The sequence below is a fragment of the Dendropsophus ebraccatus genome, chromosome 9, assembly GCF_027789765.1.
Source record: "Dendropsophus ebraccatus isolate aDenEbr1 chromosome 9, aDenEbr1.pat, whole genome shotgun sequence".
Taxonomy (NCBI): Eukaryota; Metazoa; Chordata; class Amphibia; order Anura; family Hylidae; genus Dendropsophus; species Dendropsophus ebraccatus.
The window spans coordinates 119,119,942-119,144,618 of NC_091462.1; the positions used below are offsets into that span (position 1 = coordinate 119,119,942).

A 24,677-nucleotide genomic window follows, 5' to 3' on the forward strand; every position below is an offset into this window, starting at 1 on the left:
CTCCCCACCAATCATTGCTGATGACCCCCTTCTCCCCACCAATCATTGTTGATGATCCCCTTCTCATCACCAATCATTTTTGATGACCCCCTTCTCACCAATCATTGTTGATGACCCCCTTCTCCCCACCAATCATTGTTGATGACCCCCTTCTCCCCACCAATCATTGCTGATGACCCCCTTCTCCCCACCAATCATTGCTGATGACCACCTTCTCCCCACCAATCATTGCTGATGACCCCCTTCTCCCCACCAATCATTGTTGATGATCCCCTTCTCATCACCAATCATTTTTGATGACCCCCTTCTCACCAATCATTGTTGATGACCCCCTTCTCCCCACCAATCATTGTTGATGACCCCCTTCTCCCCACCAATCATCTTTGATGACCCCCTTCTCACCAATCATTGTTGATGACCCCCTTGTCACCACCAATCATTTTTGATGACCCCCTTCTCACCAATCATTGTTGATGACCCCCTTCTCCCCACCAATCATTGTTGATGACCCCCTTCTCCCCACCAATCATTGCTGATGACCACCTTCTCCCCACCAATCATTGCTGATGACCCCCTTCTCCTCACCAATCATTGTTGATGACCCCCTTCTCCCCACCAATCATTGCTGATGACCACCTTCTCCCCACCAATCATTGTTGATGACCCCCTTCTCCCCACCAATCATTGTTGATGACCCCCTTCTCCTCACCAATCATTGCTGATGACCCCCTTCTCCCCACCAATCATTGCTGATGACCCCCTTCTCCCCACCAATCATTGTTGATGACCCCCTTCTCCCCACCAATCATTGCTGATGACCACCTTCTCCCCACCAATCATTGTTGATGACCCCCTTCTCACCACCAATCATTTTTGATGACCCCCTTCTCCCCACCAATCATTGTTGATGACCCCCTTCTCCCCACCAATCATTGTTGATGACCACCTTCTCCCCACCAATCATTGCTGATGACCACCTTCTCCCCACCAATCATTTTTGATGGCCCCCTTCTCACCACCAATCATTTTTGATGACCCACTTCTCACCCCTCTCTTGTTCCCTTTTTTTCCTCTTGTGTGTTCCTTTCTTTGTCCATGTGCCGCTCACTGCCATCGCTTGTTTTGGTGCTCGTTTTGTGAAGGTGTTTTCAGTATCCCTTAGCTGTGTGCATTCTGTTGGTTAGATCTTCCCATTTTACTCCTTTAAAGCTCATTGCCATCACTGTTTTGGCTTGAGTTTGCTCATGTGATCGCAGTGAGTGGGAATTTTTATTGTGGCATTGTGTTTGCTGTTTTTTTGCTTTTTGTACCTGGAAATGTTTAATAAACAGTAAAGAAAACCATAACGTCTCAGTTTTTTCACTGTATTGCAGAGTAATGAGCGCTCTGAACAGTTCTTATGTTCTTACCCCTCATTGGCTTTGTAGACAGAATGAGATTTATAGCTCGTCCTTTGTCCTTTTCCACCCAAATAACCAAATGAATAGGGAAACCAGAAACCTCCCCAATTTGCATTAAGTCTTATTTTCAGATAGTCAGGTGGAGAGGGCGCTCACAGCCGCATGGGGGCCCAGGTTGTGTGGACTGCAGCAGAGCGGTGACCACAGTTCTCCTGTATTCCACTGTTAACATGTTTTCTGCTCGGGAGGAATCCTGGATAGGTATCACCACAGGGTTCACAGGGATTTGCCTGAACTCAATGATCGTGGTGGTAAATCTCAAGGAGTGGCATGATGGGGTCCACGTAAGTTCTTGTGACCTGGTTTTGAGCTTCATTGGGTTAATCAATGTCTGTTTCCAGGCTAACTTAGTCTTGGACACAATCTTTACTGCATTTCAAACTTACACAAAATTTGCAAGAGAAATTCACTTGAGAATCCTCAGCATCTTGGTATTTCTGGCTTCCTGCAACCACTGGTTTACCGTCTGGCTCTGCACTTACTATTGTCTAAGAATTGTCAACTTCACAAGTGGCTTCCTCTTCCTCCTGAAGATGAGAATATCCACATACCTGCCCAAACTGTTGGTGATATCAGTCATTGAGTCCTTCCTTGTTGCAGTTCCGTCTACCTGGAATATGTACCTGGAGCCTCCTCATGAGCTTGTGCTAAACACGTCTTCTTCTCACCAGGTCATCTCAGTGACGATTTCGTACATGCTGACACTGGTGTGTGGGACAATTTTCCCCCTAATTTTAACCCTTGTCGCCACAGGATTCACCCTAAACTCCCTCAGGAGACACATTGTGATGTTGAAGGCGAATATGGTGGGGTCAAGTAATGCTCGGACACATGCCCATGTAATGGCAGCCAGGACCATGGTGCTTCTCCTCACACTCCACATGATATTCTACATGTCTTCCCTCTCAATCGTACTACACTCATTTAATGTGGAGGACTTCTCCCAGAAGCTCAGCTGGTTTGTCATCTTCTCCTTCTCTACGTTCCAGGCCCTTATAATCATCAACGGAAACTCCAAATTGAGGAGATCTGGAAAATGTATTATGAAGCGACTTGAAGATTGGATGTTTCATGGACACCTCCTGGACCCCAACATCAAGACTAACCCTGAAAGTCTCTCAGATCACCAAGGAGCAGCTGTGAGGAAAAGACAATCTCGCTATAGATAGATAAACATCAACCAATGTTCATGGAGGCTAAAAGGGCTCAAGTCCTAGCTCCAAAACTGTGTATGAAACATATATGTATATTTATGTATGCATAGGGGACACTGAGAGGCAGGTAATATAGGGTGCACTGAGAGGCAGGTAATATAGGGTGCACTGAGAGGCAGGTGTTATAGGGGGCACTGAGAGGCAGGTAATATAGGGTGCACTGAGAGGCAGGTAATATAGGGGGCACTGAGAGGCAGGTACTATAGGATGCACTGAGAGGCAGGTAATATAGGGTGCACTGAGAGGCAGGTGTTATAGGGGGCACTGAGAGGCAGGTAATATAGGGGGCACTGAGAGGCAGGTAATATAGGGTGCACTGAGAGGTAGGTGTTATAGGGTGCACTGAGAGGCAAGTACTATAGGATGCGCTGAGAGGCAGGTGTTATAGGGTGCACTGAGAGGCAGGTGTTATAGGGTGCACTGAGAGGCAGGTAATATAGGGGGCACTGAGAGGCAGGTACTATAGGATGCACTGAGAAGCAGGTGTTATAGGGTGCACTGAGAGGCAGGTAATATAGGGTGCACTGAGAGGCAGGTATTATAGGGTGCACTGAGAGGCAGGTAATATAGGGTGCACTGAGAGGCAGGTGTTATAGGGTGCACTGAGAGGCAGGTAATATAGGGTGCACTGAGAGGCAGGTAATATAGGGTGCACTGAGAGGCAGGTACTATAGGATGCACTGAGAGGCAGGTGTTATAGGGTGCACTGAGAGGCAGGTAATATAGGGTGCACTGAGAGGCAGGTAATATAGGGTGCACTGAGAGGCAGGTAATATAGGGTGCACTGAGAGGCAGGTAATATAGGGTGCACTGAGAGGCAGGTAATATAGGGTGCACTGAGAGGCAGGTAATATAGGGTGCACTGAGAGGCAGGTAATATAGGGTGCACTGAGAGGCAGGTAATATAGGGTGCACTGAGAGGCAGGTAATATAGGGTGCACTGAGAGGCAAGTGTTATAGGGTGCACTGAGAGGCAGGTGTTATAGGGTGCACTGAGAGGCAGGTAATATAGGGTGCACTGAGAGGCAGGTACTATAGGATGCACTGAGAGGCAGGTGTTATAGGGTGCACTGAGAGGCAGGTAATATAGGGGGCACTGAGAGGCAGGTACTATAGGATGCGCTGAGAGGCAAGTGTTATAGGGTGCACTGAGAGGCAGGTGTTATAGGGTGCACTGAGAGGCAGGTAATATAGGGGGCACTGAGAGGCAGGTAATATAGGGTGCACTGAGAGGCAGGTAATATAGGGTGCACTGAGAGGCAGGTAATATAGGGTGCACTGAGAGGCAGGTACTATAGGATGCGCTGAGATGCAGGTATTATAGGGTGCACTGAGAGGCAGGTGTTATAGGGGGCACTGAGAGGCAGGTAATATAGGGGGCACTGAGAGGCAGGTAATATAGGGTGCACTGAGAGGCAGGTACTATAGGATGCGCTGAGAGGCAGGTATTATAGGGTGCACTGAGAGGCAGGTAATATAGGGTGCACTGAGAGGCAGGTAATATAGGGTGCACTGAGAGGCAGGTAATATAGGGGGCACTGAGAGGCAGGTGTTATAGGGTGCACTGAGAGGCAGGTAATATAGGGTGCACTGAGAGGCAGGTATTATAGGGTGCACTGAGAGGCAGGTATTATAGGGTGCACTGAGAGGCAGGTGTTATAGGGTGCACTGAGAGGCAGGTAATATAGGGTGCACTGAGAGGCAGGTAATATAGGGTGCACTGAGAGGCAGGTATTATAGGGGGCACTGAGAGGTAGGTATTATAGGGTGCACTGAGAAGCAGGTAATATAGGGTGCACTGAGAGGCAGGTAATATAGGGTGCACTGAGAGGCAGGTATTATAGGGTGCACTGAGAGGCAGGTGTGATAGGGTGCACTGAGAGGCAGGTGTTATAGGGTGCACTGAGAGGCAGGTGTTATAGGGTGCACTGAGAGGCAAGTATTATAGGGTGCACTGATAGGCAGGTGTTATAGGGTGCACTGAGAGACAGGTACTATAGGATGCGCTGAGAGGCAGGTAATATAGGGTGCACTGAGAGGCAGGTAATATAGGGGGCACTGAGAGGCAGGTATTATAGGGTGCACTGAGAGGCAGGTATTATAGGGTGCACTGAGAGGCAGGTGTTATAGGGGGCACTGAGAGGCAGGTATTATAGGGTGCACTGAGAGGCAGGTAATATAGGGGGCACTGAGAGGCAAGTATTATAGGGTGCACTGAGAGGCAGGTGTTATAGGGTGCACTGAGAGGCAGGTAATATAGGGTGCAATTGGCATGTAATGGCATGTTATTCTTATTTCCATCATTCATCTATCATTAGTGGAGCTATAGTCATTATACTGTGGGCTAGAGAGAAAGTATGTGGGTTAGTTGTAGAATCCAGCCTTTAGTTCATGAGTGATCGGCTCCTGGATCCTCTCTTTAGGAGACTTTTATCAGAACGGCTACAAAAAAGCCTGAAATCAATGCAGATGTAGCAGAGCTCACTGTATCTTCAGCCCCAGTCTGTAGGCAGTCTTCACAGTCCCCTTAAATATTTGACTGCACATGTGTGCCCCCGCAGGGCATATATATAGTCATTTCCACATGTCCCGGTGACAGTGCAGAATCTGAGATTGTGGACGTTTGCATGATTCATGCCTTCTATCGGCATTGGTCAGACCAGGTCTCCTCACCATTGGCTTAGAGGATATATAAATGTCCAGGACGGCTTCTCTATCAGGCAGAGACATCCAGCCAGGATGACGACCACTCTAGATATAATCCAAATCTTCATACTGTTGATCACATGGATCTCAGAGATCATCCTCTGCTTAACGATAATTATCATCTTCACCACTGAATGGAGGACCAAGCAGCAATTCAGAGTTAGTGATAAGATCCTGATGTCGATGGCCCTCACAAACCTTTTCCTTCAGTCCTCCACAGCCATTGATAATCTTGTCTACCTCTTATGGTTCTACCAGGTGATGAGTAAAGCTGGGTCTATGCTGGTGTTCAGCCTCAATATCTCCTTTCTGTATGCCAACGTCTGGCACACGGCTTGGCTCTCCATTCACTATTGCCTGAAGCTGGTGGGCCCTTCTCATAGTGTCTTCAGCCGGTTGAAGAGGTGGATGTCGGCCTCCATTGTCCCTCTGCTTGTAGGGACACTGATTGGGGCACTTCTCATTAACCTTCCATTTATCTGGACAGTAAGGATTGAATTCTGTATGAATAGCACAAGCATGGACTCTAAGAAGGAATGGAATGTTCATCAGGTGATCCCATTCACCATCTTTAGTATGTTCCTCGGCATTTGTCTGCCATTTATGGTGACTCTGGTGTGTATTGGGCTCAGTGTGGGCACTCTGGTGCGGCACATGTGGCGGGTTAGGTGCTCTGCCTCTCAGTTCTCTTCTTCTCCTCAGCTCCAGGGTCATGTCCGAGCAACCACCACAATGATCATACAGCTGCTCCTCAACCTTCTCCTGTACCTGTCTGTCCTCGCCGTCCTTATGTCTGCATTCAGCATAGGCATAATCTTTATATATATTCTTTGGAACAGTATCCTGCTTAATCCCTGCGCCCAAACCCTCACCCTAATCCTGGGCAATCCCAGAATGAAAACGAGGTTATGTGGTCGACAACTTGAGGACTGATCAGATCGAAGTGTATCCTCACAAGGCAGCGATGGATCCGTCCATTATACATCCTCTATCTTCCACATTCAGGGGTTCTTCTTCAGCTTTCACAGTCTTGTGGAGTTTTGTACATTTTACCTGGAGATGTTATAGACGAATGGCGTGACGTTTGGCATTTATTAAATGTGATCCTAAGGGATAACAAGTAATCCGGTCTCTGTGTGCTGTGTATATGGCTGCCATACACACATGATACTAATTGGTTACATTTCAGATGTATATGTAGATATAGAGCGTAGGCAAAATGGCAGATGATTGGCAGATTAATATTTGGGGGAGGGGGTTCAGCATAAATAGATACACTGCAGAATAATACAGATTAATGGAAGCCTAATTCGTCTCTCTTGGAATAAGCAGAGGTAAAACAGTCCTATGAGGATTTTCTTCAGAGCCAGGTACTGTTGCTGGGCCGTTGTAGAAAGTTAGTGGTGGGAGATTTGTGAGATTCTTCCGCCAGCTCTCGAGCCTCAGGCGTCTGGGCAGGTATCTCTTGTACCGGGTCCTGAGGAAGAAACTTGAATGTCTTGTCTCGACTGGAGGTAGTCGTGATGATATCTCCAGAGTGAAAGCCTTCTGTTTGCAGTACTACACAGCAGAGCAGAGTGCACCCATCTATGGAGCACTACTGACCTCTAGTGATATAATAATATAACTGCCTCACATCTATTCATTTAGCTAACACTGGAGCCTATAGAGACCTTTTGTTCGGAATAATATATATTGACGTAATACTACCAGCACTCAGGGGCATTGATTTTAAAACACATGCTCTTTTGATTACCCTTCACAATAAAGGTATTTTATTAACCTATATATATATATATCTTCCCCTTTGGGCACTTGGTAGATTGAAAGTCTTTTTACCAGTGGTATCACACTACTGGTTTCTCTTTTCTCCTATAAGACCTTTAAGGACACTTTGGTTCCCCTCTTGACTGAGGTATTTAATGAGTGTCTCTCCTCGGGCACTCTGCCGAGGTCAATGAGGAGGTCAGCCTTGATCATCTTGTCCAAGGGTAAAGATCCGTCCCATTGGCGTCCCATAGCGCTACTCAGTGTGGACAGAAAGATTCTGCCAAAAGTGCTGTGTGAAGTTTGCACCCCAGCTCCTTTCGGGGGCCCAGCATTGCTCTGTTCCAGGCCGCAGTACCTTTAGTGCTGTGCTCGGTGTCCGGGAGGCTGTGGAGCAGGGTAGGGCCGGTCACTGGAAGGGGTACTTGATGTCCTTGGATCAGGCAAAAGCGTTTGATCGGATTAACCTTGAGTACCTCTGGTCTGTCCTTCTGAGATATGGCCTGCCAGGGGGGGGGGGTTGTTGATTGGCTTAAGACCTTGTATGCAGGGGCAGAGAGTTTCCCGCTTGTGAATGGTTGGATTGGCCTCTCTTTTGAAGTTTGTTCTGGTGTTTGGCAGGGTTGCCCTTTGAGCCCACTGTTGTACGTGTTTGCAATTGATCCTTTCCTTAGGAGGATTGATTGTGGACTGTTGGCGGGGGTGAGAATAGACCCTGCGGTGCCGGATTCCACTCTGAGGGTGGTAGCGTACGCCGATGATGTCACCATATTTGTCCCCTCGCAAGATGAAGTGCAATGTGGGGTGTCAGAGGTGGAGCGTTACGCAGAGGCATCTGGGTCCAAGATCAACCAGGATAAGTGTGAGAGTCTCTGGCTGGGAGGTGGAGATCCTGGATTTGATCTCCCGGACACCCTTCCAGAGCCCCAGGAGTTTGCAAAAGTTCTCGGCATCGAATTCGGCCAAGGGGATTACCCCAAACAGAACTGGGACAGCAGGCTTAAGATTGCCACTAAGAGGGTGGATCAGTGGAAGGGTTGGTCTTTGACCGTCAGGGAAAGGGTTAACCTGATCAAAACATTCCTGCTCCCTTTGCTGATATATCTGGGCAGTGTTTGCATTTTGCCAGAACCGCTCTGGACTCAGGTCTGCAGGGCATGGTTCCGGCCTTTCTTCCAGGAATGGGAGACAGGAGGGCAAGTGAAGGATCTCCGCACACCACACGGGAATCTTCCAGCTTACGCTACCCTGGTTCTGAAGGTCATTCATCGGTGGGGTTTGGGGATGTGGGAGATCAGGTCCTGTTTTCCAATTTCTAAAAACTACTGGCGCTCAAGGATTGGCCAAGCCGGGATCTGGAGGTTGGTTTGGACCTATCAAATTCTATCAGGATCCCTTGAAGTTTTGGGACTTGGCTTGGCACTGCTTCCATGGATCAGGGATGTCCCCGGGAGGAGTGTGGAGGCATGCTGGAAAGCATGGAGCATTTTCTGCTTCATTTTCCCTTTAATACAGAGGTTTACAACAGGGTGGGCGCTTCCATCGGGTGGCCCAGGTTGGCCCATCTCTTCTATGCGGAATGGGCCTATGGAGCATTCAGAAACCTTGGTGGCTGGGACCAGAGCACTTTATTCCTAGTCAGCATAGTGGTCAGGTACCACACGTGGAGTGATCAGTGTTAAGTTTTGACGCAGCGTAAAACCCTCCCTGTGGATGAGGTGGTTAGTTACATAGTGCCCCCTGTGAATGCTGTGTTTAGGGGCACAGCGCCCCCTGTGGATGAGGTGATTAGGGGCACAGCGTCCCCCTGTGGATGAGGTGGTTAGGGGCACAGCGTCCCCCTGTGGATGAGGTGGTTAGGGGCACAGCGTCCCCCTGTGGATGAGGTGGTTAGGGGCACAGCGTCCCCCTGTGGATAAGGTGGTTAGGGGCACACTCAGTGACCTAGTGAAGGTTCTTTGGAGTACGAGAGGCTGGGGGCTGGTAGGGCCTCTTGTCTTTGGAGGAGCTCTGCCTTTAAAGTATCTGGTGGTGCCTGATACTGGCACATTATTCTTTTTTTTATTTGTGCTGTAGCTGAAGGGGAATATAGGGCTTCCAGGCACTGAGCTTGGGCTTTCGGGCTGTGTGTGGGGCTGAGCTTGGGCTTTCGGGCTGTGTTTGGGGCTGAGAAGCCCCTTTTATGGTTTGCTGTGTATGTTTGTTATATTGTTTGTTAACACAGTGGTACCTTGGTTTAACCCCTTAGCGACCCATGACGTACCTGGTACGTCATGGTGCCGGGGGGGGGGGGGGTCAGAGCGTTGCCGCGCCGGCTAATTAAGCAATTCAATGCAGCTGTCAAACCTGACAGCTGCATTGAAGTGCTTTGTACACAGCATCCCTGGTGTCTAGTGGGTCTGATCTCCCCGAGATCCGTTCTTCTGGCCGGCCCGGACCTCAGCGTAGCAATGACGCTGATCCCGGCTCGGCAATAGACCAAAGCAATCTATGACCGATGTAATTGATCTGCTAGTTTATGTAAAAAAAAAAAAGTAAAAAAGTGTTTTTATTAATAAAAAGCCCCCTCCCCTAATAAAAGTCCAAATCACCCTCCTTTTCCGATTTTAGAAATATAAATTAATAAATAAACATGTTTGCTATTGCCGCGTGCGTAATCGCCCGAACTATTAATTAATCACATTCCTGATCTCTTACGGTAAACGGCATCAGCGCAAAAAAATTCCAAAGTGCAAAATTGCGCATTTTTGGTCGCATCAAATCCAGAAAAAATGTAATAAAAAGTGATCAAAAAGTCGTATATGCGCAATCAAGGTACCGATAGAAAGAACACATCATGGTGCAAAAAATGACACCTGACACAGCCCCATAGACCAAAGGATAAAAGCGCTATAAGCCGGGGAATGGAGCGGTTTTAAGGAACGTATATTTGTTAACAATGGTTTGAATTTTTTACAGGCCATCCGATACAATATAAGTTATACATGTTACATATAGTTTTAATTGTAACGACTTGAGGAACATTCACAACAAGTCAGTTTTACCATAGGACACACGGCGTAAATGCAAAACTCCCTGAAATCAAAACAAATTTGTTTTTTTTTTTTTTCAATTTGACAGCGCAAATTATTTTTTTTCCGGTTTCGCAGCATATTTTATGGAAAAATAATGCCTGTAATTGCAAAGTAAAATTGTTTTTGCAAAAAATAAGGGTTGATATAAGTCTCTAGGTGAAAAAATGCAAGTGCTATGGACTTTTAAACATAAAATGGAAAAAGCAAAAGCGCAAAAACGAAAATTGGCTTTGACCTTAAGGGGTTAAAAGCAACTTAATTGAGATTGAGAGCGTTTTGAAAGAAGAGCTCACAGTTTTTCAAAATAGTAGCTTGGTTTAAGAGCATTGCTTTGGTGTAAGAGCTCCCTGTACTGGGTGGGAGGGGGAGTGGGGGAGGGGTATGGTCTGCATAGCGGGGTCTACAGTGCTGGGGCTTACATCAGGGGACAGGACTGTGGAGGTAATCTCTCCATAGCTGTAACCCCTCTCTCCCCGAAAAGAGAGTGCTTCATTATATGTGCCCACATACTCTATACCCTACTCATTCCTTCAAGCTCCCTGCAGTCTCTGTCAGCCCTTGTGTTTCCCATCCTCTCCATTCCTGCTATAATGGGCCTACACTTACAGTCAGCTGTACACACTGCTGCTATAATATGCCTGCACTTACACTCAGCTATACACACTGCTGCTATAATGTGCCTGCACTTACACTCAGCTATACACACTGCTGCTATAATGTGCTTGCACTTACACTCAGCTATACACACTGCTGCTATAATATGCCTGCACTCAAACGAGGTTGGAATTTAGTGCTTGGTTTGGTGGTGGGTTATATGGAGGGGGGGGGGGGGGGTTCTTGGGACATTGGTGTATATATATATATATATATATATACATATATAAATCCCCCAACACCCCCCCCCCCCCCCAAAAAAAAGTAAATAAATAAAATCATAATTATAAAAATGTTTTGGTGTTTGGTGTAGGGTTCTATGTATGTATTCATTTATGTATTTATTTGTGCATTTATTTAATTTGTTTGTAAGTTTGCCCAATGACAAAGACGTGTACAGTCTATAATTTTAAGGGGCTTTAGGGGTTGGAAAAGAGTCAGGGAGGAGGTGGCTGAACATAACAACATGTACTTACCTCCCCGGTTCCAGCGCTGGGGTCCACTGTCATCTGTTCCACTTCCCAGTCTCCCGGGAGCTTTCTGATATGAGTGAGGGTCGTGACCTGTCAGCCCCACTCTGCCAGTCAGCGGCCGAGATGGGACCCCACTCAGACCAGGAAGTGGCTTGGGGGACCGGGAATCGGAGCAGAGTACAGCGGACCCCAGCGCTGGAGCCGGGGAGGTAAGTATATGTAGTTATGTTCAGCCACCTCCTCTCCGGCTCTTTTTAATTTTACCAGTGAGAGATGGAACAGCGAAAGTAAAATCCAGAAAATCACATTGTATAAATTATATAAATTTATTTGCATTTTGCAGAGAAAAATAAGTATATGATCTCTCCGGCAAACGAGACTTAATATAGTCAGAGGTTTGTGGAGGTGATGATGAGGTTTGCGCACATGTCCGCAGGTGTTTTAGTCCACTCCAAGGGGTAGTTTACACATATATAATGCCCTGGCGGAGGGAAGGAGGTGTCACTCAGGAGGTGACGGTACATGGCTCCATCCATTGTCCCATTGATGGGGTGATGTAGTCCAGTGCCTATGACAGAGAACCACCCCCAAACCATAATGATTCCACCTCCATGCCTGACAGTGGGGACAGTGTTCTTTGGGTCATAGGCAGCATTCAATCACTCTCACAATCATCCAGGACCTCAGACAGGCCGGCACATCTGACCAGGGGGACTTTGCGGAGACAGAATTATAACCCATTATATAACATATTATTATGTGTTATCAATGGTTTTCTTGGTCACAGTGGTCCCAGCTGCCTTGAGATTATTAATAAGTTCCCCCCATGCAGTTTTCTCACCTTCCTCATGATCCAGGATACCCCAAGAGGTGGAATTTTGCATGGAGCTCAGGATCTCAGCTGTTTCCTTCTCACCCAGTGTCTTACTTCTGTTTTGTAAAGCCCATTCCAGCCTTGTGCAGGTCTAGGGGTCTTGTCCCTGATATCCTTAGAAAGCTCTTTGGTCTTGCCCATGTTGTAGAGGTTAGAGTCTGACTGGTTGAGTGTGTGGACAGGAGTCTTTTATACAGGTGACAATGTAAGACGTCTGTAATGGCGGTAATGAGTGGATTAGGATTGTCTAACTGGTCGGTAGGAGCCAGAACTCTTAGGATAGCTTTACATGTTCTGCATCCGCAGTGAACTCTGCAGCGATACCCGGTACTGTCATTTTCTATGGCTTTACATCCTTGCAGAGGATTTTTCATTTCGCTCCGAGAATGTAAACCCCCTTCCCACTTTACTCTTCCGGACCACTACGTGACTAGGGCATTGCTGATTTGGTGCTTTACTACTGCCATGGGCCCCTCTTACCCAACAAGGACACAGCACCAAGGTCGGATAAAATGATCACAGCAGCTGTTTATAACTCAAAATCAAAAATTAATCACAAAACATTTTAACAAGTGAGCGGTTAGTAGCAGCAACACCGCGTATTACCGTCAGCGGATTACCACCTGCTCACAGGCACCAACATTAAGTAGCTGTGTGCTATTACACACCCCACTTCCTCCCCAAGCCCTGTGGCCTATCACTTAGCGAGGATCAGTCTCTAAAACCGCCATTTACTAGGAACTACCGCCACCCGTTAAGCCACCATTAAGGAAGTCCAGAACTAATTGGTTCCCCTCCCCTTATCCTCCAAACCACTGATCTCCATCTGCCTCGAGGACCCTCCATTGCCACAGCTGCCGGAACAAGAACCTCCGCACCAGTATGAAACACACAGGGTTAGTGGCAGGGAGATTCCTCCCACCTATCACACCTCTGGCCCCTCCAATCACTGACCCGCTCCCCTTAGCACTAACCCACCTTGAACTCACCCCCACAGACATTAACCCCTTCCTACCGACCACATATGGCCCTCACAACAAGACCCAGTCATGCAGGCCATCCCTTAGGGTGTCCTGCACCCAGGGCCGCCATCAGGGCAGTATTGGCGGTACAGTTGTCAGGGGCCCGGGCTCAGACTAAGATCAAAGGGGCCCCGCCACCTGACAGCTGTACCGCACACAGCTCCCTCCTGTCTGTCCTGTCACAGGGCCCCCTCCTCACTATCCCCGGGCCCCTCCCCCGCCCTCTTACTGCCTTCTCTGACTGCTTCCTCCTTCTCCTCATGTCGGGACAGAAGAGGAGAGGGCCCGGAGACGCTGTGAGGAGGAGGGGGAGGGGCCCAGAGCCCGGGCTGTGAGGGGGAGGGGCCCAGAGCCCGGGCTGTGAGGAGGAGGGGCCCAGAGCCCGGGCTGTGAGGGGGAGGGGCCCAGAGCCCGGGCTGTGAGGGGGAGGGGCTCAGAGCCTGGGCTGTGAGGAGGAGGGGCCCAGAGCCCGGGCTGTGAGGGGGAGGGGCCCGGAGACGCTGTGAGGAGGAGGGGGAGGGGCCCAGAGCCCGGGCTGTGAGGGGGAGGGGCCCAGAGCCCGGGCTGTGAGGGGGAGGGGCTCAGAGCCCGGGCTGTGAGGAGGAGGGGGAGGGGCCCAGAGCCCGGAGACGCTGTGAGGAGGAGGGGGAGGGGCCCAGAGCCCGGAGACGCTGTGAGGAGGAGGGGGAGGGGCCCAGAGCCCGGGCTGTGAGGAGGAGGAGGAGGGGGAGGGGCCGAGAGCCCGGGCTGTGAGGGGGAGGGGCCCAGAGCCCGGGCTGTGAGGGGGAGGGGCTCAGAGCCCGGGCTGTGAGGAGGAGGGGGAGGGGCCCAGAGCCCGGGCTGTGAGGAGGAGGGGGAGGGGCCCAGAGCCCGGGCTGTGAGGAGGAGGGGGAGGGGCCCAGAGCCCGGGCTGTGAGGGGGAGGGGCCCAGAGCCCGGGCTGTGAGGGGGAGGGGCTCAGAGCTGTGAGGAGAGAAGCTGAGGACTGCACAGCATGGAGCTTCCCCGCACACACAGGTGCTCACAGTGTGTGAGTTTCTATGTCCATGTAATGTGTATGTCTATTTAATGTCTGTGTGTCCATGTGACTGCTGATCTGTAATGTATACTGTATGTCTGTGTGTGCATGATATATTGTATGTATAACCTGCATGTATGACTGTAAATATGTAGGATGCTGTACATTATACTCAGCAGGTTTGTCCACATGTCCCTGCTGATTTGTCGCTGTAGCCGCCTCGCTCCTCATTCCGGCGCAGGTCTCCTTATTTTTGCAGGTGACGCTGTTTTGCAGCACTTTGATCCAAAATAAGGCTATGTTCACACGGGGTAAGAGACCGGCCGTTCCGTGACCCTGGCTGGGTCTCGGAACGGCCGATCTCTGCACGGATCATCCCGGCCGGTACTGCAGTACCGGACGGATGATCTTTCGGCCGCAGGGTTCTGATGCGGAGGCATCAGCGCACGCCCGCATCAGAACCTCCCACAGCACACAATGAAGCGAGCGGCCGGAGACGCACGCTTCATTGTGTGAACTGACAGGGTTTCCTACGGCCGCAATTCATTGAATACAATATGTATACGCTCCGGCCAGGATCCCATAGAAATGTAGGCAATGTTCCACACTGCATAAAGTACGGCCATTGTTGCCGATGGCAACAATGGCCGTACTTCTACGTAGTGTAAACATAGCCTAAAAATGCTAATCAGTTCCTTTGGTGCACTGGGGAAAAGTTCATCTGCCCCTCAGTACCCCATCTCACCTGCACGCTGGTTGTGAAGTGCACGCTTATACATACTCAGTTATACATAAGCAGGTATGTCTCGTTCTCGCACATGCTCTGTTCAGACTGTGTTCCCGGATGGCATAACTGAGTATGTGTAAGTAGGCATGGACTTCAGAACCAGCGTGCAGGTGGGACAGTGCACTGAGGGGCCGAGGGACTTTTCTTGTGCACCAAAGGAACTAATTTACATTTTTATTTTGGATGAAATTGCTTCAAATCAGCGGCACCTGCAAAAATAAGAACAGCGCTGAAATGCGGAGCGAGGCGGATACACTGACATATCAGCAGGGTCGCACAGTCAAAAAACTAGCCGGTTTTTTACTGTCATTTAGATTAATTTGTGACATGTTAAAAAAAACATGTCAAAAATTAAGATCCATCAGGGTCTGAGTGCTGAGACCCCCGGCTCAGCTTAGGGCCCCATTAAGCGGAGCGATAGTCTGCCAAATCAGGTCATTTGGCAAATTATCACCAATGATCAGCTCATGAAATGATCATCAGCTGATTGTAGTCGTTTTTTCCAGCCTAGAAAACATCGGCACGCCCAGCAGCCAATAATTTTTAGGTTGAAGTAAATGACAACGATCTGGCTGATAAATGTGTAAAATTAATAAATAAACCTTAGCACACCTGTCCACACTTCCGGTGTTCTCACTTCTGTCCGCAGACGTCACTGGAGCTTTTGAGCTGGTTTCTAAAATGACAGGCCGTTCAGCCAATGACTGACCGAGAAGGGACCACCATGGCTAGTGATTGGTTGAGCCGCCTGTCCCTTTAGAGACTAGCTCAGAAGTTCCAGTGGCGGCTGCGGACAGAAGCAAGAAGTACATCGGAAACGTGGACAGGTGTGCTAAGGTTTGTTACTTTACAATAGGGCAAAGGCTGCACGGACATCACTAATGATATAGATATATATATATATATATATAATATATATATATACACACACACAGCCCTTGCTGCATGATTATCGAGCCGTATATGGGCTCAGCAAGCATTCACCGATCTAGCAGATCAGAACTCACTTACATTAGTGATAAGGCCGTGTAATACAGCCCTTACAGTGCAACTGATTATAGGAGAGGGGCTCCATTATAGTCTATGGAACCCATTTCCTGTGATCAGCTGGACTGTGCACTGAGCTGAGGAGTGAACCATACTACTGTGCACATTACTATAGGTAACTATTGGAGGGGGTTTAGACCCTGACCAGTCTTAACTTCATACAAGTTGCACACATGTCAAAAGTTAAAGGGGTACTCCTGCTATAATTTATAAATAACTATTGTATTGCCACACAAAAGTTATATAACATCTAAATATACTGTCTCTACTGCATCTGGCGGCATAGTGCTATGTTATCTGCACTCATCATCTGCAATCTTGAACTTGATAAAAAAAAATTATTTTGTCTCATCTCCCTGTCTAGGATCGGGCACCATCTTGGGTCCGTGATGTGTCTGCTTGGTTGCCATGGTCCTAGCGCCATGGCATGTAAGAGGCTAGGAGATCCCTTTTTCCCCGCTCCACTTCCTGTCTCTCTCGGTAACATCAGATACAGAGGCAGGAGCCGTCACTATCTGCTCAGTTACCAAGTCTTGCAAAAGACGAGAAGTGGGACGGGGAAAAGGCGACCTCCTAGCCTAGTCCCGATCCCAGCTAGAGAGATGAGACGAAAGCTCAAGTTCAAGACTTCCGGTCGCGGTAAGTGCAGATAATATAGCAATATGCGTCCAGAAGCGGTAGATACATTGGAGGAGATTTGTCAAACATGGTGTAAAGTAAACTAAACACCTATAAGACCCATCCGATATACAAATGAATAAAAAAAAAATTTTATCAAATGAATTGATACAAAAGAACTTTATTGAGAAATATCGCAACAACAAATAAGGACAAGAAAGAAAAAATAAATATAAAAACAAACAAAGACCTGGGAGGTGGGAGACCAAGCATGAGGGGAGGTATATGTTTACAAAATAAAGTGCAAGTGCATATATACAGTACTCATAGGTTTTCAGTATGCAGCCTGGTTATAAGCATATTATAAAGTGCAAGTGCTTAAACATGACCAAAAACACAAGCTGCATAGCTAAATCTAGCAAGGTATAGGCAGGTGCACATAAACAACATTACCCAGGGAGGTGATTCCCAGCCCCTCAGGACTCCCACCTCACACTCCTCCAACGTCGTTTCGCTATTCGCTTCTTCAGGGAGTGATGAGGGGGAGACCAGAGGGATGTTATATAGTACGCCCTAATGCCCAATTGGATGGCTATAGTACTCACACCTGCACCGTATTACATGGCGGCCACTCGTGCGGACGCCAGTGCCAGCCGCGGGCCGCGCGATGAACCGGAAGTGACGCGAGGCGCATGCGCCCTGCGCCAGATCCGGTCCGGATCACGTGATCCGCCAGCCGGCCCTGACATGCGCATTGGGCCGCACCCGATGCGGACGCCATCTTGAAAGAGGGCAAACAAGTGGGCTGCTACTGACAATGTATATAAGGACAAAATGGAGATAGAAAACGGCCAATACAAAAATATGCATCACCCAAATACTTAATTAGAGTGACAAAGTGCTAGAATATAAATAAATAAATAAATATATGTATATACACAGCAATTAATAATGACGTGAAGTGAACATGCCAAAAATAAAAGTGCTAGTGCTCAGTGTAAGTGCCAAACATGTGCCAAAGTGTAAGTGCTGAGCAAATATAATTGATGTATATGACTATATAAAAAAAGAATGCTAGAATAATGAGAAAGAGGGAAAGTGTAAATGTCGGAAAAAAAGAAAAGGGAAAGAAGAAGAAATGTTATGCACTAAAAAAATATATAAATGTCTCATGAACAATGCAGGCATATGTATAAAATTGAATATCCTCCTTTTGCACTGGTATTATTATAAAAGTTGGTAAATAACCCATACCGGACACAGACGGACCGAGACCGCGCAGACCAAAAACCAGAGAACAACAAGGAACAATCCACGGCCGCAAAGCAGACCTAACATCAGATTTGATGGTTGCCTGAATCAAATTGAATATGCCATAAGACACACACACTGCCTCCTAAATATAATAGTGAGACACACACTGTACCTCCTTAATATAATAGTATTACATACACTGCCTCCTAAATATAATAGTGCCACACACACAGTACCGCCTAAATATAATAGTGCTATACACACAGTACCTCCTAAATATAATAGTGCTATACACACAGTACCTCCTAAATATAATAGTGCTACACACACAGTACCTCCTAAATATAATAGTGCCACACACACAGTACCTCCTAAATATAATAGTGCCACACACACAGTACCTCCTAAATATAATAGTGCCACACACACAGTACCTCCTAAATATAATAGTGCTATACACACAGTACCTCCTAAATATAATAGTGCTATACACACAGTACCTCCTAAATATAATAGTGCCACACACACAGTACCTCCTAAATATAATAGTGCCACACACACAGTACCTCCTAAATATAATAGTGCCACACACACAGTACCTCCTAAATATAATAGTGCTATACACACAGTACCTCCTAAATATAATAGTGCCACACACACAGTACCTCCTAAATATAATAGTGCCACACACACAGTACCTCCTAAATATAATAGTGCCACACACACAGTACCTCCTAAATATAATAGTGCCACACACACAGTACCTCCTAAATATAATAGTGCCACACACACAGTACCTCCTAAATATAATAAATACACAAAAAGAAGGTTCGGGATCTAGTGATCTAGTGCAAAAATACCAAACATAAATATTATAGGGGGTATTGTAATAGTAAAATCTCCCACTAGGTGTCACCAAATCCTTAATAAGAACAGCCCATTAAAACAATAGGTACACAAAAAGGAGGACATAGGGGTATAGTTCAAAAAATAAGATGCAAAAATTTAGGATGAACATGTACAAGAAGATTATATAAAAACACTTGCTAGTAGTTAAAAAAGTGATCACAATAAAAAATAGAAAGTGATGTGTAGCCAAACAAAATGGGATTAAATTCATCAGGTGCTGGACTATCAAGTTGCTACACCATAAATCACTGTAAACAGTCTTTCACTATATGTAAAGTGCGCTATATTCATAAACAGAAGTCAGAACCAGCACTCATCCACCCATCTTGTAACAACGGCCCAGAACGTCCCTATGTACGTTTCGCCAGCAGGCTTTTTCAGGAACTAACCAAATGTCCCCGTCTCCCTTAAATACACCGGGACCCACTAATTATTGGTGATTCGGGATTGTCGGCGCCCCGGTCCACGTCACATCCGGGCTGGCAGCTCAACCCCAGTGCTCACGTCTGCGACGGGAAACATCACGGACACGTGCACCAGGGACATTGAGGCCACATGGAAGCGACGCGAGTGCCAACACACCAATCCGGCACGCTCACCCTTCTGCATCAAAACGGAATGCAATGCTTATGTGGCAACACATTGTGCTAAATGAATACAGTCCATAAATACATACAGGAACAAATTATATACAGAAACGATATAAATAATATAAAAAATATATGACTAAATGCATAATACATGATTGTGATGAAACAGTGATAATACTAAAGATAAATGCCTTATTGAAATGAATGTGAGAATGTTATGAATATAAATGCATTGAGTGATGTATGATTAATAAACCATCGCTGCAAGCTAAGTGAAAATATATATATATATGTAATGTGATAGAACTATCAAGTGAATAAAATAGTGTAGTGACAGTGAGAATCAAAAAATCTGTGCCATATAGCATCTAATCACATAAGTGTGTAACTAAATGTGAAGATAGCAATGAAAGTGAGTGAAAAAAGTAAAAAACGCATCAAGTGATAAAAAACGCATGAGAAAAAAACGCATCATGTGAAAGGTAAGAAAAAAAAAATAATAATTTACGTAAACTAAATATAATAGTGCTATACACACTGTACCGCCTAAACATAATAGTGCTACACACACTGTACCACTTAAGTATAATAGTGCCACATACACAGTACCTCCTACATATAATAGTACTACATACACTGCTTCCTAAATGTAATAGTGCTACGCAAACTGCTTCCTAAATATAATAGTACTACATACACTGTACCTCCTACATATAATAGTGCTACACACACACTACCTCCTAAATATAATAGTACTACATACACTGTACATCCTAAATATAATAGTGCTACATACACTGCCTCCTAAATGTAATAGTGCTACGCAAACTGCTTCCTAAATATAATAGTACTACATACACTGTACATCCTAAATATAATAGTGCTACACACACAGTACCTCCTAAATATAATAGTGCTACATACACTGCCTCCTAAATGTAATAGTGCTACGCAAACTGCTTCCTAAATATAATAGTACTACATACACTGAACCTCGTAAATATAATAGTACTACATACACTGTACATCCTAAATATAATAGTGCTACACACACAGTACCTCCTACATATAATAGTACTACATACACTGCCTCCTAAATGTAATAGTACTACATACACTGCCTCCTAAATATAATAGTACTACATACACTGCCTCCTAAATATAATAGTACTACATACACTGTACCTCCTAAATATAATAGTACTACATACACTGCCTCCTAAATATAATAGTACTACATACACTGCCTCCTAAATATAATAGTGCCACACACACACTGCCTCCTAAATATAATAGTACTACATACACTGCCTCCTAAATATAATAGTGCCACACACACACTGCCTCCTAAATATAATAGTACTACATACACTGCTTCCTAAATATAATAGTACTACATACACTGCCTCCTAAATATAATAGTACTACATACACTGCCTCCTTAATATAATAGTGCCACACACACAGTACCTCCTAAATATAATAGTACTACATACACTGCCTCCTAAATATAATAGTGCCACACACACACTGCCTCCTAAATATAATAGTACTACATACACTGCTTCCTAAATATAATAGTACTACATACACTGCTTCCTAAATATAATAGTGCCACACACATTATACCTTCTAAATATAATAGTGCCACACACATTATACCTTCTAAATATAATAGGGCTACACACACTGCGTCCTAAATATAATAGTGCTACACAAACTGCCTCCTAAATATAATAGTGCTACACACACAGTACCTCCTAAATATAATAGTACTACATACACTGCCTCCTAAATATAATAGTGAGACACACACTGCCTCCTAAATATAATAGTGAGACACACACTGCCTCCTAAATATAATAGTGCCACACACACACTGCCTCCTAAATATAATAGTACTACATACACTGCTTCCTAAATATAATAGTGCCACACACACACTGCGTCCTAAATATAATAGTGCTACACAAACTGCCTCCTAAATATAATAGTGCTGCACACACTTTACCTCCTAAATATAATAGCACTGCATACCCTGCCACCTAAATATAATAGTGCTACACACACTGTACCTCCTAAATATAATAGTGCTACACTCAGCACCATACACTCTTAAACCAGGTGTTAAAAATGTGATTTGCTCCAGTCACTGATTGGCTGAGTGGGCAGTCCATCAACCAGAACAGACGTAACCCCCCCCCTCCACCACCACCACCGCCTTTGTGTTGTGTTGGGGAAATGCTTTCTGGTGTGGGGGCCCAAGGCCGGTCCCAGCGCTCACCGATGGCACTGGGAAAAGTAAGCTCCTACTTGTAATCAAATTCCTCCCTGCCCCTGCCAGCTGCCAAATTAAAAAAAAAACAAACAAAAAACCGCTTGACTTCTCCTTTAGTTTTGACTGTGATCTGCAGAAACTGGACTCGATGACTTTGGGAGTATACCATTTCATATTCTGCTCATGTCTGGGTTTAGGTAATAAGATAATACACCGCAGAAATTTCCATTTTCCACCTTCTACAGTATCATAGAGGAGACATGGATCTCCTGGACATTTGCATCGGTAACATCATCCCCGAGGTGAAGCCATTTATCATCATTACGCTGCCCTCAGCCTCACGTATGGACGCAGCAGACATGGCAGGGACAATGCCGGCTGAGCAGGTATTCTTGGTCACCATGATGGTCATCACCTGGATCTCAGGGGTCGCTCTCAGCTCCTCTGTAGTCATGGTCTATATCACTGAATGGAAGAAGAAGCGACAGATCAGTGTCTGTGATCGAATCTTCGCCTTCATGGCTTTCACCAACCTTCTCCTACAGTCCTCCATCTCCATCAATGTTCTGACGTATCTGTTCTGGCTTCCACAGTTAGAGACTGACCGCGGTTTGATTATGATGTGCTCTGTGATCTTTTCCTATTTAATCTATGACAATACCTGGCACTCGGCTTGGCTTGCCGGTTACTATTGTGTGACGCTGGTGAACTCTTCCCATAGGGTCTTTGTTCTGCTGAAGCACCGGTTGTCTTCTTCAATGACTCAGCTGCTCATCGCAACGTCTGCGGCTTTGTTCCTAATTAACCTTCCATTTATGTGGACAGTGACTGTTACAGTTACTCATAATAACTCCTCATCGCCCAGAGAATTTACCCTCCAGAATAACCAGCTCTTCATGGTTTTTAATGTTCTGTTGGGCTTCTGCCTCCCGTTTGTGGTGACTCTGGTGTGTATTGGGCTCAGTGTGGGCGCTCTGCTGCGGCACATATGGAGGATGAGGAGCAGCTCTTCTCAGTTCACATCTTCCCCTCAGCTCCAGGGTCATGTCCGAGCCGTCAGGACAATGACCCTTCACGCTCTCTTGAATTTCGTCCTATATGTTTCATTGGTCATTGTGGTCTCTCCATTTAAATTGGTTTGGGTTGTTGTTCCCTGGTTAGCTATCATGTTTCATCCCTCTATACAGATTATCACGCTAATCATGGGGAACCCCAGGCTAGAGAAAAAACTCCAGTTATGGAGACACTTAGTAAGTGGTGGACTGGACCAGAGGTGAGGAGGAAGACGATGAATCTTCCACAGGATCAGTGGTTGACACTGTTAATAAAGGGCCCCTCAGCAGGATACATGGCTTGGCCCATCTGCCTTTAATAGTAACAAAGCTACCAACGATACTGTAGATATACACACAGGACAGAATGAACCTCTATGGGAAGAGCGTAGATAACACTGATCAATGCTATGTGATGGCATCAGGCAGACTTTATCTTATGATCACAGATAACACTGATCAGTGCTATGGCCAAAGGGCAGACTTTGTAATGAGCACAGATAACACTGATCAGTGCTATGACCACAGGCAGGGTCTATGTAATGAACACAGATAACACTGATGCCTACTATGCCATGGCCACAGGCAGACTTTATGAGAAGATCACAGATCAAATTGATCAATGCTATGCAATGGCCACAGGTAGGCTCTATGTAATGATCACAGATAACACTGATCAATGCTATGCTATGGCCACAGACAGGCTCTATGTAATAATCACAGATAACACTGATCAGTGCTATGGCCACAGACAGGCTCTATGTAATGATCACAGATAACACTGATCCCTGCTATGCTATGGCTACAGACAGGCTCTATGTAATAATCACAGATAACACTGATCAGTGCTATGGCCACAGGCAGGCTGTATGTTATGATCACAGATAACACTAAGTCCTGCTATGCTAAGGTCACAGGAAGACACTATGAGAAGAGCGTAGATAACACTGATCAATGTTATGCAATGGCCGCAGGCAGACTCTATGTAATGATCACAGATAACACTGATCAGTGCTATGGCCACAGACAGGCTCTAGGTAATGATAGCAGATAACACTGATCAATGCTATGCAATGACTACAGGCAGGCTCTATTAGGGGAGCACAGACAACACTGATCAATGCTATGCTATGGCCACAGGCAGACTCTATGTAATGATCACAGATAACACTGATCAATGCTATGCAATGACCACAGGCAGGCTCTATTAGGGGAGCACAGACAACACTGATCAATGCTATGCTATGGCCACAGACAGGCTCTATGTAATAATCACAGATAACACTGATCAGTGCTATGGCTACAGGCAGGCTGTATGTAATGATCACAGATAACACTGATCAGTGCTATGGCCACAGGCAGGCTGTATGTAATGATCACAGATAACACTGATCAATGCTATGGCCACAGGCAGGCTGTATGTTATGATCACAGATAACACTGATCAGTGCTATGGCCACAGGCAGGCTGTATGTGATGATCACAGATAACACTGATCAGTGCTATGGCCACAGGCAGGCTGTATGTTATGATCACAGATAACACTGATCAATGTTATGCTATTGCCACAGACAGGCTCTATGTTATGATCACAGATAACACTAAGTCCTGCTATGCTAAGGTCACAGGAAGACACTATGAGAAGAGCGTAGATAACACTGATCAATGTTATGCAATGGCCGCAGGCAGACTCTATGTAATGATCACAGATAACACTGATCAGTGCTATGGCCACAGACAGGCTCTAGGTAATGATAGCAGATAACACTGATCAATGCTATGCTATGGCCACAGGCAGACTCTATGTAATGATCACAGATAACACTGATCAATGCTATGCAATGACCACAGGCAGGCTCTATTAGGGGAGCACAGACAACA

The 24,677-nt window shown here is 46.2% G+C and overlaps 3 protein-coding genes across 3 annotated transcripts; all 3 read left to right on the forward strand.

The window, feature by feature from the left end:
- Nucleotides 1-1,630: 1,630 nt before the first annotated feature.
- LOC138801940 (taste receptor type 2 member 4-like) lies at nucleotides 1,631-2,629 on the forward strand. The gene has a single exon (XM_069985036.1). It carries the CDS (start codon nucleotides 1,631-1,633, stop codon nucleotides 2,627-2,629), a length of 999 nt encoding a protein of 332 aa, XP_069841137.1.
- Nucleotides 2,630-5,413: 2,784 nt separating this feature from the next.
- On the forward strand, nucleotides 5,414-15,756 carry LOC138801942 (taste receptor type 2 member 41-like). Its single transcript, XM_069985037.1, has 4 exons — nucleotides 5,414-5,995; nucleotides 6,083-6,285; nucleotides 7,822-8,009; nucleotides 15,698-15,756. Exons 1-4 carry the CDS (start codon nucleotides 5,414-5,416, stop codon nucleotides 15,754-15,756), a joined length of 1,032 nt encoding a protein of 343 aa, XP_069841138.1.
- A 6,248-nt stretch (nucleotides 15,757-22,004) lies between these two features.
- LOC138801943 (taste receptor type 2 member 40-like) lies at nucleotides 22,005-23,021 on the forward strand. Its single transcript, XM_069985038.1, has one exon. It carries the CDS (start codon nucleotides 22,005-22,007, stop codon nucleotides 23,019-23,021), a length of 1,017 nt encoding a protein of 338 aa, XP_069841139.1.
- Nucleotides 23,022-24,677: the final 1,656 nt, after the last annotated feature.

Coding starts and splice junctions, on each gene's coding strand:
- LOC138801940 (XM_069985036.1), top strand. CDS start 1,631: ATGTTTTCTGCTCGGGAGGAATCCTGGATAGGTATCACCACAGGGTTC.
- LOC138801942 (XM_069985037.1), top strand. CDS start 5,414: ATGACGACCACTCTAGATATAATCCAAATCTTCATACTGTTGATCACA. Junction 5,996..6,082: donor TGCCATTTATGGTGACTCTG/GTGTGTATTGGG, acceptor TCTTCTCCTCAG/CTCCAGGGTCATGTCCGAGC. Junction 6,286..7,821: donor AATCCCAGAATGAAAACGAG/GTTATGTGGTCG, acceptor TCCTTTCCTTAG/GAGGATTGATTGTGGACTGT.
- LOC138801943 (XM_069985038.1), top strand. CDS start 22,005: ATGGATCTCCTGGACATTTGCATCGGTAACATCATCCCCGAGGTGAAG.